We start from the raw sequence: 20,807 nt of genomic DNA, 5'->3' as shown, positions 1-20,807 counted from the left end.
TAACATTCTGTGATTCTGTGATTCACTGTGGAACATAAAGTTAAGAGTGACAAAGTCATTAAAAATAATTGAATAAACTGGAGAAGAAAGCAAGTTAGAAACAAAACCCTTTTCACAGAATTGTGACAACCTTCTACTTCACTCTCTCTAGGAAAAAATAATGAAATGTAGAAAATAAGAAGCTATACCCTGTTACCAAGGTAAGTGTCTTGCAGGAATTCAGAAAGATCTTCTGGCTCAGCCTCAGACCTTCTGGATATCGTTAACCAGGTCAGTTCACGTCCCTGTCTAATCTTTACTACCTGTGAAAGAAGACTAATGGACCTTGTTCATAAAGTATTTTGAATCCTATAGATGAAAAAGCCATTACTTTGTAACTGGGTGTCAGTATTCAGGGCTTATAATAATTTGTGACAGGGCAGAAGCTGCACTGCAAGTAATGAATATATATTTGATTCTCCATTAGGATGCATTTATCCAATCAGGTGTCCATAAATAAGCACCTTGAGAAGTTAATGTTTTAATACAGTAAGAGTACTCCTCTTGCTACTCTCACAACACCATCCTGTACATAAGCCAATCTCCTTTTTGAAGATTTGCATAATACAGTTTGAAATGGGTTTATTTTGAATATTAATGCTGGTGTACATAAAAGTTACAGAGGCTGAGATGCTCCTGAGCATCATTTTGTTTTGTGGCAACCCACTCTAAGGCAGTTTTGCTTAATTAGAAAAAGTTTCTGTGATTGGACTACCCAGAAAGAATTAAGAAACTCTTTGGAAACCCGAACACCATTGAAAGTAACTTAAGGCATTTTATGGAAAAACATCTAACACACCAATCAAGATAATTAAGAAAGAAGATATTCACAAAACAGTAACTCACCTTCCCAGTGCATTAAATTTCAACACTAATCATAACGTTAAACAGGAACTTGCATTCCCAGTACCTTGGGTAGGAGGACTTCTTGTATAGCTGATCTGATCCCATGGATTGCATCAATTCAATAATGATTGAAAAGGGGTGTGTGGAGAGGGAGACTGCCACCCACAAACCCATTTTTTTTCCCCTCACTGGTATGCAAAGCTAGGTAGTGGCAAAGCCAAAACTGGTAACTGTACTTACCAAAGATGATCATGAATTTAAAAAAATAAAAAAAAAATTACCAAAAATGTTTCAAGCTGGTTGAACCCTTCTAATAAACATTACCATGAAAGAGGATCCAAAAAACCCACCATTTATTTAGGGAGAAAATGTAAGACCCCCATTAACAAGACCTGTCTGCACTGATTTCTTTGGTAAGATGGTGGTTATCACTCTTTTTAGAGTCAGAATCTTGCAGAGACAATTTTCAAATGAATTATTTATAAGGAGAAAAAAGTGAATGTTTTGTCTCTACTTTAAAAATTTTTAGAAAATTCACTGACCTATCTTCTCTTTTATCTATCATGCTGTGTTGCTGCAGGGTTGTGGCAATATCATGTGGACACATTCCAGTAGCTCGACTCATTCCTTTGATGCTGATTTGTTTTTCATGGTGGCAGTTAAGGTACTCTAATACGACACTTTTCCAGTAAGCCAAGTATGAGAGACGACCCAAATCAGACAATGGCTTTTCAGGGGATCCTGCTTGACCCTCTCTTCTAGAAAGTAAATAGCCTAGAAGAAAAAGAAACAGAACACCTTATTGAGATAACAAAGCTAAAGAATTTTAAATTCCCCTTTAGATAAAGTTGGCATGAATAGAAATGGTAGTATGACTGATTACATTATTGGTAACTCTTGCAATTAAAGAAATCCTATCCACAAAAGACTGGTTTTCATCATTATAGCCACATAGATTACATCCTTGTAAGATACTCAGATCTTTTGTTACGAGAATGAAACATTAAGCAGAACTCCTCTTTCTAATCAAAAGGCAAAGAAGAAAGAAAACTCCAACATGTTTCACAACAGGTCTCATCATACATGATCTCTTTTAGAACTAAACTGTCCTTTTGAGAAACTTTACACCTGAGTCACAACACTGAAACCAAGAATTTTCAGAAGAATCTCAAGAGGAAGTATCATGGGTAATATCAGTTAAGTCAGCTTTCTTCAAGAAGCCCCAGGTGACATAAGTTTTTGATTAAACAGTTAGTTGTTCTATTTCAGAGGTTACATATAATTCACCAAGTTGAATTACAAGGAGAATTACTTAAGAGAAATAATTAAAAAAAAAAAAAAAAAATCTGAATTCATGTTTAAGAACATTCACATAATTCTAGTTTTCAGTCTTCTACACAGTAACCTATCAGCTGTTACATAATAAACTACCTTCATTTTACATTCTATGAATATTCAAAGTCCTTTTTAACTCACTTCAACTTTAGGAAGCTTTTACAATTTTAAGTAAAACACACCTGCTTGGAGATAACAGAAGCCACCATTAAGTCCAATTCAGAATACAGAAAAATAATATCACAACAAAATGTATCCTTTCACAGTAATTCTTCCCTCCATGACACACACTCTTCACTATGCCTTTACAAACACTGCCAAAACACAGGCCTTAAACACCAGGCTATAAAATGCTTACTCATCATGCTTATGGAATTACTTTACCCAAAATAATTTGGAATCCACCAATATACATGATTATTTCACCTTCCAATACTCTCAAATACTTTAAAAAAAAAAAGTTAGAATCCCTCCTTTCATTTTTCAAAATTGCTTTAAAACATATCTGGTACAGCTGTGTCACATTTGCTAAACAAACCCTCCTGACTTCTTTACAAAGTATCCCCTAATTGAGTTAGCTGTGAATTAGAAACATGGTTAACATCCAGCTTTGAGTGAAGCAGGGGCTACTTCCTTATTCTGTATATGCTCCACATACAAACCGTACACACACCCACCTACTTTTTGTATATATATATATATAAAAATATATATACGCACACACACAAATATGAAACACATGCGCACATATATACACGCATATTTAACCTGGCCTAAAACATGGCCTTGCCTTTTTTGGGGGCAGTACAAACAGAATTTAGAAAATACGTATGCACTGATCATCATACTCTAACCTCAAGTTTCATAAAATTGTTTACAGAGAAAAGCAGACATCCTACTACATTCCAAGTGACCTGTAACAATACAGACACTTAAGGAAGTAGCGTACCGTCATATCTGTTAGCATGATTAACGACAAAATGCCGGCGCCTCAGAAGGAGCACTGTCCCACATCTGCCTGCTTCTAAGCAGCACATAGACGCCTGCATAACGCCTGCCTACACCTGCATGGTGCCACTGGAAACTCATCAAGTAAATTCATTCTGTTTAACAGAAGAAACATTACATGGAAATTTAAGAAAAAGATGTTTTGAAATTGCAGCATATTCATATTTTTTATAATTATTATTACTAGATGATACGTCTTAATACTATATGTAACTGCTGTTGATAGGAAAAATCAAACTTTACATTCAAAACCCCACTGCATCCTGAATAGCTCCAAGATGAAGAATTCTTGTTTTACTTGCAACTACACAAAAGGAAATCCACAGAGTATGACCTATTCCACATAATTTTACACAAAGCTTCACTTGTATCAAGAAGTAATTTTGGATCAGCTTGTTCAGAACATACAAAGACAAGTTTCTTATTAAGAAATCATTGCCTTATAAACAACATGCAAAACTGCAAAAGTACAAGTAGTGACAGGTCTCAATACAAGAAAAAAGAGGGAAATAAACCTGATTTTAAAACAAATCCATAAGGAGAACTTACAGTTTTTCCAAGTAACTTTACAGTTTAACCTACCAAATTCACACTCAAGAGAACTTGGGCACTAATAGCAAATGTTTGTAGACTGTTTGCAAGACCTAGATTTCACTCTTGTATTTCACTATAGTTTAAAGATTACTTTGACAAGAACTTCCTCCTCCACTTCCATTTTCCACATACATAAATGGCTGTACCTATTCTTTCTTGGTAAACATCTTAACAGACTTAAAAATAAACCACCATCAAGAGTCTGAAATCATTAGTTACGCAACCACAAGTAGCTTTAGAGTTTTACTAGTGTATCAAATCCCTATCTTGTGGATTTAATACTGAACTTATCAAACCCTTCCAATGGGTGAGGACTTTGAGACTACTTCCTACTGGTCACTTTCACATTTTTTTACTCTACATTAAAGCAGTGAAACTTCACCTCCATGGTAACAACATCTGTTGGTATTCGTCTCCTACCATTCTGCAATATAACCTATGCTTATCCAAGATACTCACATTCAAATACATAAATCAGAGGTAACAGTCTCAGTTACAGGTAGTGAGCACCGAATGGGAAGTTTCTCTTAACAGATTCTGTGATTTGAATGACATCTATTAAATTAAACTTACCAAAAAGGCGCCAAATAATTGATCTAAGTTGCAGGTAAATAAAAAAGACTGATCTTGGTAGCTCGTGTATCTATCCTGAAGCATCTGAAATGAGTACAATATGCCCCTGTTAAACAGATATCCCCAGTGTCATTGTGTCTTCCTAATCTTAATAATGGATAGCCTCAAAGTGGAAACCTGAAGGAACTTTCTTGAACTATAACCCCTGATATGAGACTATGAGCAACAGCAACATTCTGAGGACAAAATACAGCTCCTCCCCACCCATCCTCAAGAGTAAACAAGGCAGACTATCTGTTACACAAAAAAAAACCCCAAACCAAAAAAACCCACAAAATACAAGACACCTAATCTACAAGAACAAAGAGTTCTCTGTCTTATCTTCTGGGCATATGAGTGATAGTATAACAAAATTAAAACAGCCAAAATGCTGTAAATTGTTTACATTTATTGCCTTATCTCCAGTCTTCATAGCAAAGCACCATGCCACAATTTACAGCCCTTGACACTTGTCATGCAAACCTCCCCAGAACCACTTATTCTAGATTTAAAACAATTAGAAGAAATTCAATTTGAGAAAGTTAATGTTAACGTAGGATACATATATTTTATGCCATCAACACAAATTTAGAAGATAATCAGGCGTTAAAACATACAGTTACAGAAATTAACTTGAGCAGTATCTTCTAATTTCTATCTACAACATTCCTAGTACATAACTCCCCATGTGAAAACATCAACTTTAATACATCTGTGTCAGTCTCCAGAAACTTCCAGTTAACTAACTACTGATTTTGTTATGCTTGGTTCTGTACAGTGTGAGATCAGAGGTCCAGCTTGATAGATGCTACCCTATTCTGGCAGTGGCCAACAGAAAATCCAAGGGACCTACTAAAATAGGCAACCAGCTAGTGAAACTCACATGCAAACAGTAGTCTGCCTTTGTCAAAAAAAAAAGGAACCTGCCAGATGCCTGTCATCGCCACACTTTGGGTCATTTTTTAAGAACTTGGTGAGGTTTGTTAAGTCGTTGTCTTCTGCAGCAGCACAGCTTCCTCTGTGTTCAGTAGTACTAGTCTTTGTTATGTGCACTAATAGGCTTGATGCTGTTGGGAGGTGAACTGACTTGTATCACCCTAGCCCGCTCCTGAAAATATTCTGAAAGTTTGGATCACATCAGCTTCCTTTCAGTCCTATGACATGAAAGCAGTTTTTGGCGTATTTCAAGTTACAAACTGCCATAAGCATCTATTTCATTACTAAGTCACTTTTATCTCCAAATCCCCAAGACACATCCTTCTTTTTCTGCCATACACACTTTCAGACTTCACTACCTTGGCTTTCTAATATTAAGCATAAATCACTCCACAATTTTAAATAAGGCAGATACGATTTAGCTTGAGACAGCTGAATTGAATTTTATTATCTATTGAAGAAATACAGACTTGTCCCTTTGCTTTTAACATGGTAGCAAAGCCAGGCCAGCCTTCAAAGGTGTAAGAAGACAAAAGGCAGATTATACAGAGGCCCGGTGGCTCAGGATGAAGCAGCAAAGATATTACATAATTGAACAGGTATACTGAGAAAGATAAGTAAACGAACTAAAATTTACAGAGAGGAAGTTTAATGAAGTTTGAAGATACTCTTTAAGGACTCTCCTTAATCCATGTGCTCTCTATACACACTTTATATTCTACAGCAATGAACAAATTTATCATTTTATTCCTGATAAATGGTCAAAGAAAATATATCTAGCTAAAAAAAGTTCAGCTTCTTTGAGCACCTCTAAGACTGACCACAATCATTATAAAGCTATTAGGTTTTCAAATACACTAAGTATTTAAACTTGATTCAAGTAAACACAAAAGAGCATGGCTACACTGTGGCTCAGTTACGCATTATTTTTGTCAAACTGTTGCATGCGTATTGCACAGAATTGAACGAATACTTCATTAGTGGTTTCCTATTCACCTGACAAGTACGAGAATTTAGCCAATATGAATGTTTTTAACAAGTATTTTTATATGTAACTATATTTACTGTGTTTACTATTTCTATTTTTAAAAAACTTTTATATTAAATACGAAGATGACTTTGTTTATCTTTAGAGTAAGAAACAGTCGCTTAGTTAGCATCCACACTCTGGAAAAAAAAAAGAAATGTAGCAGAGTAGGTTCTAAGAAGATAAAACAGATGGCTACATTAGCCTTGTAAAGTAAGCATGTCTTCTTTTTATGAAAGTACCACAACATCTCCTGCAATTTCCAATGGGCAATACAACCACCTATTTTATTGAAAATTCAGGAAAGCCAGAATAGAATCAGAGCATCCTGAGGCAATTTCAGTGCAATCTACTCTGGAAGATGCCACCAGCTGAATCTCTAGTATAATTTCCTGGGTTCCACTAACCATGTGCTCCCTTAATGAAGCATCTGAGAGATCAGCCTCGCCACACTCGACAGACACTGCACTACTCTCACACAATTCCTGCACTTGCTTAACTTCACTGCTTACAGGTACACAGGTTCTTTGAGAACAGTGCCACAAAAAGAGGCACTTCACTCTTGTGAGGACAACGCGTATGATGTCCGACTATTGTTCTGGAAATATCTTCCACCTCATCACATCACATTGCAAGATAGAATAAGCAAAAACGTGTCTGAATGGTAAACAGAGTACTGAATCTCGTTCTGTAGCTGGACAAGTACTCACAAATTGCTGTTCCTTTCCCCTGTGTTGCTAGGAACCAATTCACATATTTGTTTTTCACTTTTGTAGGCTAAAAATTAAAACAGTCACAAAATCACAGAGTGGTAGGGGTTGGAAGAGACCTCTGGAGATAATCTAGTCGAATGTCCCTGCCAAAGCAGGTTCAGCTACAGAAGGTTGCACAGTAATGCATCTTCAAAGTGGATCCCAAAGCTCGTGATTCATAAGCCCTCCACTTCACTTAGGATAGATTTTTCTTTTCTACAGAAAGCTGGAAATAAAAGTTTATACTGAAAAATTTTAAAAGAAATGAGTGATCTAGGAAATAGTTAAATGTATTAATCACATAAAGCACCAGAGGCAAAACACAGTTCTGATCTTATTTAAGAAATCATGTTGAATATCACTTTCTAGGAAATCAATACTATTAATCCCTCCAAATAAGAAAGTTACAAATACAAGTGAGGAAAAGCTTTTATGTTTTTGTAACTGAGACAGAATTCAATTTACAAAAAAACCCCACAACCTCACAAGCCTCTTAAAATCAGCACATGTACTACCAGAGCACTCCAAAGACCTCACTCTGGCTAATCCTAGCCATTTCAAACAACACAACTCTTCGGTCAAATGCTGTAATTAAAAAAAAAAAAGGGAAGATATAAGTTTGATCATCTGCAGATTACACTGGCTTTTACTTCAAAGAAAATCTGCAGCAGCCAAAGAGAACCTCACTGGTGGCAGTTTAATGCAAGAAAAAAGCAGACCCTCATTACAGAGAAATGTTTCATTTCTTCACATTTACAAAATTATTCATAAATGCAACACACAAAGCTCTTAAATAGGAGCAACTCTTACAGACTGCAAGAACAGTAAAGAAAAGGTAACATAATACAGGTCTCTAGATCAGAGTAACTCCCAAGAACCTTTCAGCAGTAACCCTGGCACTGTAACTTATTTGACTTTGAACAAGAGTGGACTTGTCAAATAGGAAATCTTTCTTCTCTTCAGGAGGGTTTCATCAAGAGAGGTTCCTCTTGTACTTTCTAGGCTATCACCTTCCATGCTTCCTAGTAAAACTGCTTGATCATCATCATGGGACCTTGCTTCCAAGAGGAGAATTTCTCTTTTGAATCTTTACTTCATTTACATGGAAGAAAAAGACTCTTCACCTTTTAAAATGCAAAGGATCAAAATTTAAGAGAAGTATAACTGCAAAAGCATTAATTTATTGCTTGTTTATAAAAAAAAATCCACAAAACAGATGTCACTGTATTACCACATTTGAATAATCTTCCAATTACTTTTAAACCCCAAAAGTCAGATGGTATATTCAGGTAATGACTGAGAATCAGGGTGGTGAATAAACCATATGAAGAACTATATTCAAATCTATTAACCTTGGCTTCTAAAATTAAGTCTCTCTTGCCAGTGTACACAGGAAAACACAAAAGCCAACCTAAAGTGGTTCCAAACTTCTTCAAGCCTTGCCTGAATAGAAAGCCCATTTTAAAAACACGTTTCAACTCACAAACAGAAATGACACAGCTTAGAACAACTGTCAGGTTGTCAGCTCTCAGAAGTCATGAAACAGCTACTGAGCTGCTACAATATACAGCATGTCATAATAAGGTAAACTGTCACCAGCTTCAGTTTGCCTACAAGACAATGTCATCTGTATGTACCGGTACACAGCAGCTGAGTTGTAAGTGGCTTAACTGCCTGTGAATCAAGGACAAGACAGTCAAAGCCAGAAGCACTGTTGCCATTCTAAGGGATATGCTTCCACTCCAGCCATGCACTAAAGCCACCACAATCAAATTAATTTGAACCGCTACACAGAATTGCTGTCAATGCACAACTCCATTTTAATTTTCCAGACCTGTTCAGCTGTAATACATAATACATCACTGATCCTGCAAAGCTTGAAGAAAGTTGCCAGTGTTGAGTACAACATCATCATGCCCAGTTCAAAACACACCTATGCAACACAGTGCTTAAATGACAGCCTGCTGACAGCACTTTACCTCCAAACTTCCTAACATTCACTTCCAAAATAAGTTCTCCTACTGTAAGCTAATCTAATGCTAACAGCAGAAGTTTCAGAAGACAACATATGTAGAAATACCTGTAGACAGAATCTATACAGATCCAGAAGCACTTTAGCATGATATGCAACTTATACCAAGTCAAATGTTCCATCATCTCCACAACATCATGATAACTTTTTTTTACTCATTGCTGTAGTTGTCCCCTCTTTCTGGTCTTTTTTTTTGAAGATGCATGTAACATGCCACCTTTCAGTTACTGAAGATGTTCCTCAGTTGCCTAAGTTCTGAAACATGATAGGGAGAGGTCTTGCAATCACGTCAGCCAGTTCCCTTTGGTGAATCTCACTTGGTCCTATGAGTCTGTGTATGTCCACTTTACTAAAGTACTCTGTAACTTGATCTTCCTCTACCATGGATGGCACCTCTCTCTGCTCCTTGAATTCTGCCACACCTGAGAACAGACCCTGTCAGCGAAAATCAAGGCAAAGAAAGTACTTAGTACTTCATAACCCTTCTGAGATCATCACTGCACCCCCATGCTGTCACACGATGTCTACTCTATTCCGCAGCAAGGCCATGTTCTGCTTACTATTCCTCTGATTGTCCACATACTTGTGAGAGCTCTCCTGTTGGTCTTCACATTCCTCAGTTTCAGCTCCAACAAAGCTTTGGCTTAATTCCATTCCTGCACATGTAAGCAATACCAGTACCTTTTGCAGACTTCTGTTTTGCACAAGTCAGGAGCTCTCCCTGCAGCTTTGCAGGCTTACTGTTATGCCTGCTATTTTCATTAACATTAGAATGAGCTATTTTTGCAGTTTGAGGAAACTGTCTCTGGAGATCAATGTGTCCTGTGCTGCTCTGCTCTTTGCAGCAGTGTTTTACAGGATGCCACTCACCAGTTCTCTAAACAAAGAAAAATTCTAGGCCTCAGTCTGCTAATTGCCCTCCTCACTCCCCTTAGGATCTGAAACCCTACTATCTCATGGCCCCTCCAGCCTGGGCTGCCACTATTATCTGCCTCATCAGTTCCTCTATTTGCAACTAGAAGATCCAGCAAAGCACTTGTGCTAGCTGGTCTTTCCAAAATCTGTATCAAAGTATTTTCCCAAACACCTTGCAGAAATCTGCTAGATTGGTTGTATCCTCTTGTGCTGCCCTTCAAGAACAAGGGCTTTCCACTAGCAGATGTCATTCATTTGCTTGGAAGGTTCACCCCCTTCCCTTTTTGGTCAGTTCATCTGTAACAAATGCCCCTTACAGTATACGTGACTGCTGTCCTGCTCTCTGATTCTGAGGCATACAGACCTATCAACCATGCTGTACCAGAGCTCCATGCTTCCAAGCAATTTCTTTGTGTAGATCACAACCTTCCCTCCCTGGCTTCACGGCCTGTCCTTCCTGATCCATCTACTGCAGCAATCCAGTATTCTGAGCTACCCCATTACACCTCTGTAACCCCAAAGAGGTTACAGCTCTATGACAGAGCCCAAGTCTTCTAATTTCTCCTTTTTGTCTTCAGGACTTGAGAAACTGGAATAATGGGATCTCAAATGCAGTGTGAGAGGGCCCTCTTCACTTGCCCACCTCAGTCACAAAGTCTTTTGCAAATCCAGCTCTCCAAGAAGCCCAGGGCCTGGATGGCTATTTATTCCCATAGAAGTTCTGTCCAAACTAGTTTCTGATGTGCCAGTGCGGTCAATCCAACTGGTTCTCATGACACATCACCATCATGGTTGTGTCAACTTCAAACAGGTCTCTGGATCCTCAGGACACCCCATTGTGTGTTAAATATTCAATTCAACTGCCAACTTTGCATTGTTGCTACTCACATGTTTGTGTAAATAAGAAGCTGGACACAAGTATACTCCACCTCACTTCAAGACTTCCTACTTGTCAAGCAACTTCATCTGCTCTCTTTTGGTCCCCAAACATAGTACAAATCACCTTCTGAACTAAGGATTCATCAACATGCTCCCTCCTTCTATGCTGTGATCAAAAATACTCATGCTGAATTAGGAATCAAACCAGTTGTACACAAACTTATTTCTCCTTAACCACTATCACACAGCTCTAAAATGTAGTAACTTGTATAATTTCCTACCATTTAGTCTGAATATTGCCCAGTACAAGAAACTAACACAAATATTTTATCATATTTTACAGGGTACTGAGTTTACATCAAAGTACACTGCATTTCTATGTTTTTCTACTGTTATCAAAATGTGAAAAAAGAAACTTTAAACAAGTATAGCTCTCCATGAAGTGTTAAGATAAACAGTTATAATAAAACTCACCAAGAGGCAAATATATTCTTCTGTTATTTATGATTCATCTTGACGATAATTTCTGTGATCTTGTATCTAGACAAAGGTTGGGGAAGGTTCAACACTTTTGTGGTCTTTATTAACATCGTAGATGTGTTTATGCCCACATTAAACACTATTTTTTTGATCAGGAAGTATTATGTCTAGCATGAATATGCCCTCTAAATTATGTGTACTCACAGTTGTTTAAATAACTGATGACAAACTCACGGACATTTCAACTAATCACTTGGTCCAGAGCAATTATGTAATAACAGGAATATTTGGATTTCAAATGTATGGTGCATCTCTGCATCAGCTGTACAGACTAATTGCATTGAAAATTAGAGCAAAAATATATGCGATTAAACATTCGAATTGTATCCATTATTCACCTCACGTTAGGCACTTAAGCAGTCAGCAATGAAGCCCACTGATCTAGTCTATCTGCCAGTGAAGTCAGATCAAAAACGTCACCACTGACCAGAGCTGCTGGAGGGTCGCAGATAGGGATGTCATGCAAATGGGAGTCCAACAGGTTGCTTGTATCATAAGAACAGAGTTTAGTCTACTGATCTTTCCTCAGTTTTAGACTGAATGTAGCCTTCATAGCAGAAGTGTGTTTAGAACATGCACCATGCATCATGAAAATGATAAATGAATGCTATACTAGCATTCAGGACATCAGTCTGATCTACAAGGATAATAGTTTTTTCTCACGTATTGTATAATTTAAACCTGTCAATCTCATGTTTACAGTTATGCATGCACCTCAAAACCACACACGTGACAATATGTATACTACATACACTCCCACATTCAGCAAAAGTATCCAACCACCACTGAAGTAGCTCTCACAGTGAAGACAGAATCAAGTCACTTATGAAAGCTTTCCAGATACACACTTTAAAGGTGCCAATGCACTGCTGAAAACCCTACGCAGACAAGAGAACTGCAAGGAAGTCATACTGCCAGAAGTTGGAAACTCTTGAGATCTACTTCCCAGAGGCCCTTAGTCATAAAATGGAGCCTTTCTGAAAGTCTTAAGCATTATTTTGTGCTGAAAAGATTGCCCTTACGTAGTCAGCACTGTTCAACTCCTGTTTATATTTTGTTAATATATGTGTCAGAAGGAAACATATTCATGAGAATCTATCCAGAACAAAAGCAGCAACCAGTGAACTACTTGCCCTTGCATGTTCTGAGTTCTTCTCACTTTTTAAAGGCCAGCCCCTCATAAGTGAATTGCCAGACTCGGATAGATAGAATCAGGCACTTTTCCATTAAACTTTGTTTTGTTTGAAACATAATGTGGAAAATTAATATGGAAAATATTTCCTTAATATGGAAAGGACGAACTTGTAAGTTTTCATGCAATGGTCTGTATCAAAGCAGAGATCTGAAAGAACAGCAAATGCTAATAACTGGTTTTATAATACACCAGTATCTAAAGTGAAGATTTCCCTCAAAGCAGAATTTCAAGATTTCAAGTTATCCTAAGAGATTTCCTTTTGTCTTACAAAACATCGAATACTCTGTTTTGAAATTATATGAACAAGTTGTGAAGATAAAAGTTCAAAAGAGTAGTTGGAAAAATCAAAACAGCTGAGTATTCAGACAGGACAGCTCAATGGAGTTAGGTCAGCTCAGAGGTATGACCATCAGTGGAAGGCAGAAAGAGGTAAGGTGAAAGTGTGAGCTTATTAAGACTTAAGATTGCTAAAACTAATTCATGTTATCCTTTTTTTCCCCCGTAACTATTCTGTGTGCCTCTGAACTGTTCTTATCTATGTCAATGGGAAGAAGGTCAAAGATAGAGGACCTTAAATAGGTGTTAGTACCATCTCTGAAAGCACTTTTAAGGCAGCTTCAAAGGACCCCAATGCCAAGATCCACACAAACACTAAAAAACCAAAAGACAAGCTGTAACTTGAGATGCTTAGATCACTGAACAACCTGCTACATTCTCTCTTCTTTGTCTGGTTAAAGAAAAGCTTTCTTTGTGATGAACAGAGTAAGCCAAAGATTCTCTCATTATTGTTACAAGAAATAATGCCAGCTCTCATTCCTCTCCACATCCTCAAGTAAACTCAACACAGGGGGCCCAAACCCTTTAGTTCCTTTACAGAAAGCTTCACAGAAGAGGTTATGGCTAAACAAATGCCCTTCATGAAAGGAAGCAAAGGTAAAGATGACTGCATTACAGTCAGACCAACAAAAGGCACTCTTTGAGCGAATTAATTGGCTAACACTTATTTTACCTGTGCCAGTTGCCAGTAAACCCCTTGAGTGGAGGTTCTGTGTACGAAGTGGACTACTTATAAAGCAGAGTGCAAGCATAAGTAAGAGAAAAGGAATTGAAGTACCCTTAAAAGCAAGACTTGCATGCACAGAGGGCATTAGTCCTGACTACCAATTGGATGAATAAATTTGTCAGGAGGTTAAGTAGCTTAGAAGATCATTAACAAGGCTGGGTTGTTCTGAACTTTACAAGCAATGTTTTAGGTTATTACTTAAATTGACATTTTTAGATTATTAAATAAATGACACTGAACAGTGGATTGTTGACCCAGCTGAAACTGTTGAATGAATTGCCTTTAAGAACTGCCACATACCGCCTGGTGTTTTATGCTGACAGCACATAAATACTGTTGTTAACAATGTACCAAATGTAGTCATTAGAAAACACTACCTGTCTGCTGCCTTGCAGGCTCCGTGTACTCCTGCAGGGCTCCACTGACGAGACAGCAAGATGGACCTAGGAGGCTATGCCTAAGTAAGCTGAACATGCACAGCACCTTTACATGGCACTGAGGCCCACCAGCACAGACAGATGGCTCCATACCATTAAGCTCTGGCTCTCAGCTAGAGTATTAACCTGGCTGTTAACATAATTCTCCCAGATTCATGGCACAAGAAAACTGTTATCACACTTGGAAATTGACAGATGCCTTGAACCAAAACCGTACCAGGCACAGTTTTAACAGTTTTAGAGTAGACAACCAAGTTCCAGTGCCCAAGAGCTTCTCCTATTTATTCATACCTACAAAAGATAGCTTAGCAGTACTAAAGAACCCCAACAAAAGCAAAATGGGAGTCAGTACTAAGAAGTCAAAAGGTATGCCTTGAAATCACTGCAAATACTGTATTTGCTCAGGTAACTGGTCACAACACACATTTCTTAAGACACAACGGAAGATGCAGACTGCATTTGTCTTAACATGAGCAGCAAAATGTCACTGCTATTCATTTTCTCTGCTAAAGCATACTGCAGAACAAGGAATTAACCACACTAAGATTTAGAAGAAAGAACTAACAGATGAAGGAAGTTATTAGGGAGTGTCATGGTGATAACCTGGTCAGCAAGTACATACATAAACTGCATGATTAAAAAACACACATTAACTACCAAGCACTGAACACACAAATCCATCTATTACAGCATATTTCAGAAAGCTAAACCCAAGGCACAGCAACATATTAAATATCTACTGCTACTGAAACCAGCAGGAAACAAGAAAAAAAAATTCTTTACTAAAAGGCAGGACTGCCTGATAAAAGTGATGGCACTGGAAAAAAAAAGACATCTGTTAAGAAAGGAGCAAGATTATCTCATTGAGGGGAGATGTCTCACTGTGTCTCAACAACAGGGCAACAGGACACAAAACATCCACTTTGTCCACTGACTTGCTTCAACAGAATTACACTTTGCAGTGAAAAGTAAAAATTCCCAACCATTAAAGACACACTAATTAAAATCTGTTTTCAGCCACCAGTCTTTGGCAGATGGTTTCTCCTGTTCACTAATGCCCTATAAAGACAGCTTTGTCCAACAAACATTTATTTTCCTCGTTCCCATGTTTGGCCTTGCCTTTTAGCTGTTTTCAATGCTATCCTGAAATAAAGACACTCTTCAGTTAAAACAGTCTTAGCTTCTGTATCTAAAGTGACATGCCTGCTTTCTCTTGCAGTTCTGATAAATGCACAGTGTCTTGAAGCTATATAAAAACGATGCCAAGAAATCCCAAGAGGTTGATATTCTTGGAATAATCTTAAGTCAACAAAGCTTGATTCAAAATCCATCTTTATTCCTCGCCTCATCTAAATCTCAGCCTGACAGAATGTTGCTTATTAGTTATTTAGGAGAGGCCAAGCTCATGCCTTCAGGTCAGCAACATAATCAATCATCAAGAAAAGAACATAAAACAGGCAGCAGCATTCAGACCCCCTCACAAATTCACAGCTCCCACAGACAACTTCTACTCTTTCTTGAATAAGAAAAAGAAAAAAGGCAGGTAATTCAACATTTCATTTAAACACAATACATCTGGAAATACACCAACAAAAGTGACCAGAAGATTGATTCAGTGTTCTGTACTGGGGTACACAAGAGTAATAATAATAATAATAAAAAAAAAAACACCTCACTCAAACAGAATGATTCAGTATGGGCCACCACAGGTAATAAATGACACAGGCTTGTTTTATACAGATCCTTAAATTTGTACTACTGAATTTGTAAGTGTAAATTCAGAATACATTTGTCCAATATAGCCTATTAAAAAAACCCGACAAAACCAATCCTGTTCCTTTCCACCCTCAGCCTCTCATTCTCAGCCTCTTGTTTTTGCCATAACCCCAGCAGTAACAAACTAGTTGTTCCAGGACTGCAATATGAGGAAGGAGAATGTCAAAATGCTTTTGGTTAACATAAATTTTATCTTAAAAAATATATAGTCCCACTTCATCCCATCTCATTTTTGTTTACAGAGTATAGTAATGTATAACTGTAAACAACTTTTTTTTTTAAAGTGTGTTTATTCCTAGATGGTATTTATGCTATATTTTGGCATTTGTTAAAACAAACTGTAAAACATCTTAACACCAGACTTCGGAACAGAGCACAGTAAGGATTGTTTACAGAAAGAGTTCCTTATTCCAAAGGCACCCTCATTTTGCAGATATTGTTTCCACTTTATATCCATATTTGATTCAAGTACTTACACAATTAAAAAAAAATCCTTCCGATTTTCTAAAAATGCTTTTTCCAAAATACTACTTTCTGGTCAATGCATTATTTGCCACAAGCAGATTAAGGATTTTAGACTATCAGTTCTATACAAACACATACTAAACAAGTAGATTCAACCACTTACAGCCCACTGCAGCTTGGGCCTAGCTGTAAACAGCAGGCACTTTTCATAAGGGGTTCCCAGCAGTTCCATGAGCATACCAGAACTTACATGGCACACATGTGCACACACTTCCTCTGATGTCTCCTCACGGATTTGCTCCATTACAGCATCTACACTTACCTTTTTTTTTTTCCAGTCTGCTTTGTTTTCCAGAAGTTAATTTGTGAATTAGTATAAAGAACACAAGTTTTCTCAGTTTAAGGTCTGTCTTGCAATCAGCTCAATACAGAATTTAAAGTCAGTTATGCTCCCAACCTGCTACTACAGCTACTTAGAACAACACATTACAGAGGAAGGAAATTTTGTGAATTCATCACTATGAAGAAAACTACACGCCTTTTCATTATTTCTGCCCACTTCCACCCTCTTCATGCTTCTGTTAATGGTCTGTCATTGTGTCTGTGTTCAAGTGTTCTTAAAAGAATAAACAGCACCATTTCTATACTATAATGGCTTTAATCATTTGCCTGATTCTACCTTCCTACCAAAAAATGAAAATCCTTCAGTAAAAAAAACATTTGACACCTTTCCCAAGACTTTCTTTATCATTATAACACTTTCTCAGAGCCACTGTAAAAACATCACCCAGCATTTTTGCTCTATGCCACCACTTAATTCCAATACATTTAGTATTTAGTACTTAAAAAAAGTTACTCATCTTCAAAGTAAGGATGACGTTCTCAAATGCTAGTATCATCTCTCAGCCCTAAATAACAGGCCACAAGTTAGTCCATGACACGGTGCTTCACAGAAAGTCACTGCTTTTCAGCTTTCCACAGAGGAGTAGCGTAGTTTGCTGTTAAAGCAGAAAGCCTAGAAACACTACAGCATGAACGAGAGATAAAAGAATTAGGAAATCAAAATTTGGGCACAGCAACGGTTCCAAAGCTTCTTAATATACCAAAGCATCACAAAGCCAGCATGGAAGATGGAGCTGGAAGAAAAGCTCACTGTCCAAACTGCAGCTAGCTCAAACCTGACTCCTTCTGAAGACACTGCAAAACCCAAGACATAGTAATAGACATGAGTGAGAAAACTAGGCCCCCAAAAGATCTAAAATAAAGTCTTATTTGCAATCAAAAATGACCTTTTGTCTGTATTGGAAGGCAGAGCTTTTTAAGCATTGAAGCCATGAAGAACTTTGAAATAACTAGTTGATCCTAGAAATTGCTGTTTGAATTAAGCATATTCAGAAATAAAGTCTTATTTTTGAACAATATGTGTTTTTTTTTAATACGCTTAGCAGAAACCAAACCTTCTGCCTTTCACAGAAAAACTGTTTTTATAGACTAGACCAGCTCTTTACCAAACTTGTAGGGAGAATAACATTGCACTAAAGACGAGAAGAAAATCTCCCTCTTCACAATTTCGAACTGCACCTGAAGGCTATCCCAACTTTTATGCAACACAGTTTCTCCAGCTTGTTTCAAAACTGTCTCAGAACTGCTGGCAATAAAAAATAAACCCACTGTCCTCATTCTCATCAAATACAGGTTTATGTTACCTGTTGATGCTTGTGGGACAGCTTTTGTGCCTAAAGTAATCCTCTGGACTCAATCCACAATGCTTACCACTTCTGTATGACTGAGCCCTCAGCCTGCATTTCCATACAGACATGTAGATCTTCTGAAACAAGCACAAACTCTAAGAATTCAAGAATGTACTTTACAAGGGTATCAATTCTTTTTTGGCCTATTCACTGCCGTACCACTGTCTCTTAGTTCTCAATGAAAGTGGGAACAGGACCTGGGTTTAATGAACACTTTCAAGGACCTCTCTCCTTACTCCCCACCCACTTGTAGCCCAGCATATTTCACCTTGAATGAAAATTATTCACCTTTTCCACATAAAAGCCCCTAAACAGTTGTACGTGGACAGGCAATTGTAGGGATCTTCAGTGGAAAAGACGACAGGACTAGAACTGAGATCAAAGAAACCGGCCCTAGTTCCAGATCTTCAAATTCTTCAAAGCTGCATATGGCAAATGAGCAGTCCACCCCATCAACTATTCACCACAGGCCTCTGCTCAGTCATTTCCTATTAAGAAGCAATGTGGGCTAATGAGTGTTGCCACTAACCTACTAACTCACTTGGAGCAAATAAGTGGATCTCTCTCTCTCAGTTACCAATTTATAAATACTGGTAATGGTACTGACCTCCTTTATCAATTGCTCTGATGCATACACATTAAAAGCATTTAGGAGGAAAGACATAACCTTCCATTAATAGTTTATTTTCCTTTTATTGTAGAGTCAATTTTTTGTTCCTCTCATCACTTGGAAATTCACCTTCCCTTGGGTTACACATTAGCTGTTGCAAAAGTGCTGCTACTGCTGGTACTCTGCTGCTTCTGCAAATCAGGACTTCAAGATTTACTCACCTGTTTGAATGGAACAAGAAAAAAAAAAAACTTGACCAAGAAACAGATAAACAAATCTAGAGAGGTGAGCAAAGACGGACATTTAGCAGAACCACTTTTCCTACACTGGAATACAACTCCTCAAGTAATATAAATTATTTGTTTCTTCCACTGCCAGACTTGAATTGCCTTTCCCTGTCATGATCTCACAAAAAAAAAAACCCTGAGCTATCCAGAAGGGATACTCAGTCGGGTTACTTCAAGCTAATTGGGGCAGGAGTGGGGCGATGCCATTAGAAGTTGTATGCAGTAAATGACGCTAAAGTTCAAAAAGTCAGCACCAACTTCCCCAAACATGCAGACAAACGAAATGATAAAACCCCCCAGACCCAAAACAAAGAACATACGTAGCCCAACCCAGCACTATTAAAAACATGGAATCCCAGCACTATTAAAACAGGCTTCCTCTCTGGAGCAAGAATAATCATTTCACAATGAATAGATAAACCAAATGAAAAGAAGGAATTCTGAAGGGGAGGAAGCAATTTCTACAATCAGTTAGACCAGAAACACCCTCAAGATAGGTAACAAAAGGCTACCAAGGGTTTAGCTCCTCAGCATTGAACCCAGTTGTTACTGTGATGCAAATGAGCCATCAACATACTAGCCAGCACAGTTAGACAGGCTTATCCTAACAGTGTCACAGGCACTTATTCCTCCAGCTGCTGCTAGCCTCAAGCATGGCTTTTGCAATCCAGTAAGCCGAAATTTGGGACTGTTTTGGAATGAGCTTTATGAGGAAGTGCGAAACAAAAGACTGCTTTAAGCTTACAGAAAACAAGTATGAAATACTGCAGTATGCCAGTCTAGTAATATTGAACTCCATGTTAGATATGCCAAATAAACAAATACTAATATTTTTTGGCACTGAAGCTTAATGAATAGAAAGCATAAGAAGATTCTAGGCTCTGTGAGAGCTCAAATCAAGAAAGTAAAGGAAAATGTCTGGTATACAGAGGCTGCTGAAGTTTATAAAAGAAATGGGACTGCTGAGAGAGGCAGCTACAACACTGTAGCTTCAGGGACTGCATGGTCAAAACCACAACAGCAGGGCAGGCTGAACTGGCAGAGGACAGATAAAGACTCACCCAAATGCAAGTATATATGATCCTCGTGACAGAAATGATAGCTATGTATCACCACAAATGGACATGAAATGAAACAAATCCAGAAAGGGATCTTATACAACAAAAGCCTGCTCTCTGGTTTATATCTGGATCAACTTTAGCTGGAGTCTACTTGCTCAAAATTTAATTTACAGTGAATAAAAAAGACTGATGCAGAAAATTATTTTCCCACAGGTACAACCCTGCAATCACAATACAGGCAACCTCTCAAAATACAAAAACAAGGAAATGAAAACAAACAAAAAGCCCAAATCCAAGTATTTTGGCAAGGACTATCAGTCCTGTAAAAGGCAAGAAGGTATAAACACAACAACTAAGACCCATACTCATTTTCACGAACTGCTTTTGCACATTTAGATAGACTCCTAGCAAAAATTAGGTTCCTTATGTGAATAATCAACATACTTATACAATTTTGTCTTCAGTAGATGCTTCTACAAAGCAAGAGGTCAAACTTTTTTATCTTAAAGTGAATAAAGCAAAATGAAGCAGTATCAAGTCTGTAATTTTAGAAATCAAGAGTTTCATCATTTTGATAAATATTTAGAACTAAACTTTTTTCCACTTTTAACAGCCCAACTTTTTATCACAGTCAAACCCTGTGATTT

The 20,807-nt window shown here is 37.7% G+C and overlaps 1 protein-coding gene across 1 annotated transcript in view; it reads right to left on the bottom strand.

Moving 5' to 3' along the window:
* Positions 1-1,427: 1,427 nt before the first annotated feature.
* Positions 1,428-20,807, bottom strand: part of LOC103780595 (histone acetyltransferase KAT6B-like) — a gene marked incomplete at both ends in the record, with an annotated part of 43,757 nt that continues 24,377 nt past the window's right edge. Inside the window, one exon of the mRNA XM_008948284.1 lies at positions 1,428-1,659. Coding sequence (XP_008946532.1) covers positions 1,428-1,659 — 232 coding nt within the window. The remainder of the gene's footprint in view (positions 1,660-20,807) is intronic.

The sequence above is a fragment of the Merops nubicus genome, unplaced genomic scaffold (assembly GCF_000691845.1).
Source record: "Merops nubicus isolate BGI_N331 unplaced genomic scaffold, ASM69184v1 scaffold29709, whole genome shotgun sequence".
Taxonomy (NCBI): Eukaryota; Metazoa; Chordata; class Aves; order Coraciiformes; family Meropidae; genus Merops; species Merops nubicus.
The sequence above is the reverse complement of the archived record's forward strand: the minus strand, read 5'-3'. Positions and strand labels throughout refer to the sequence as shown.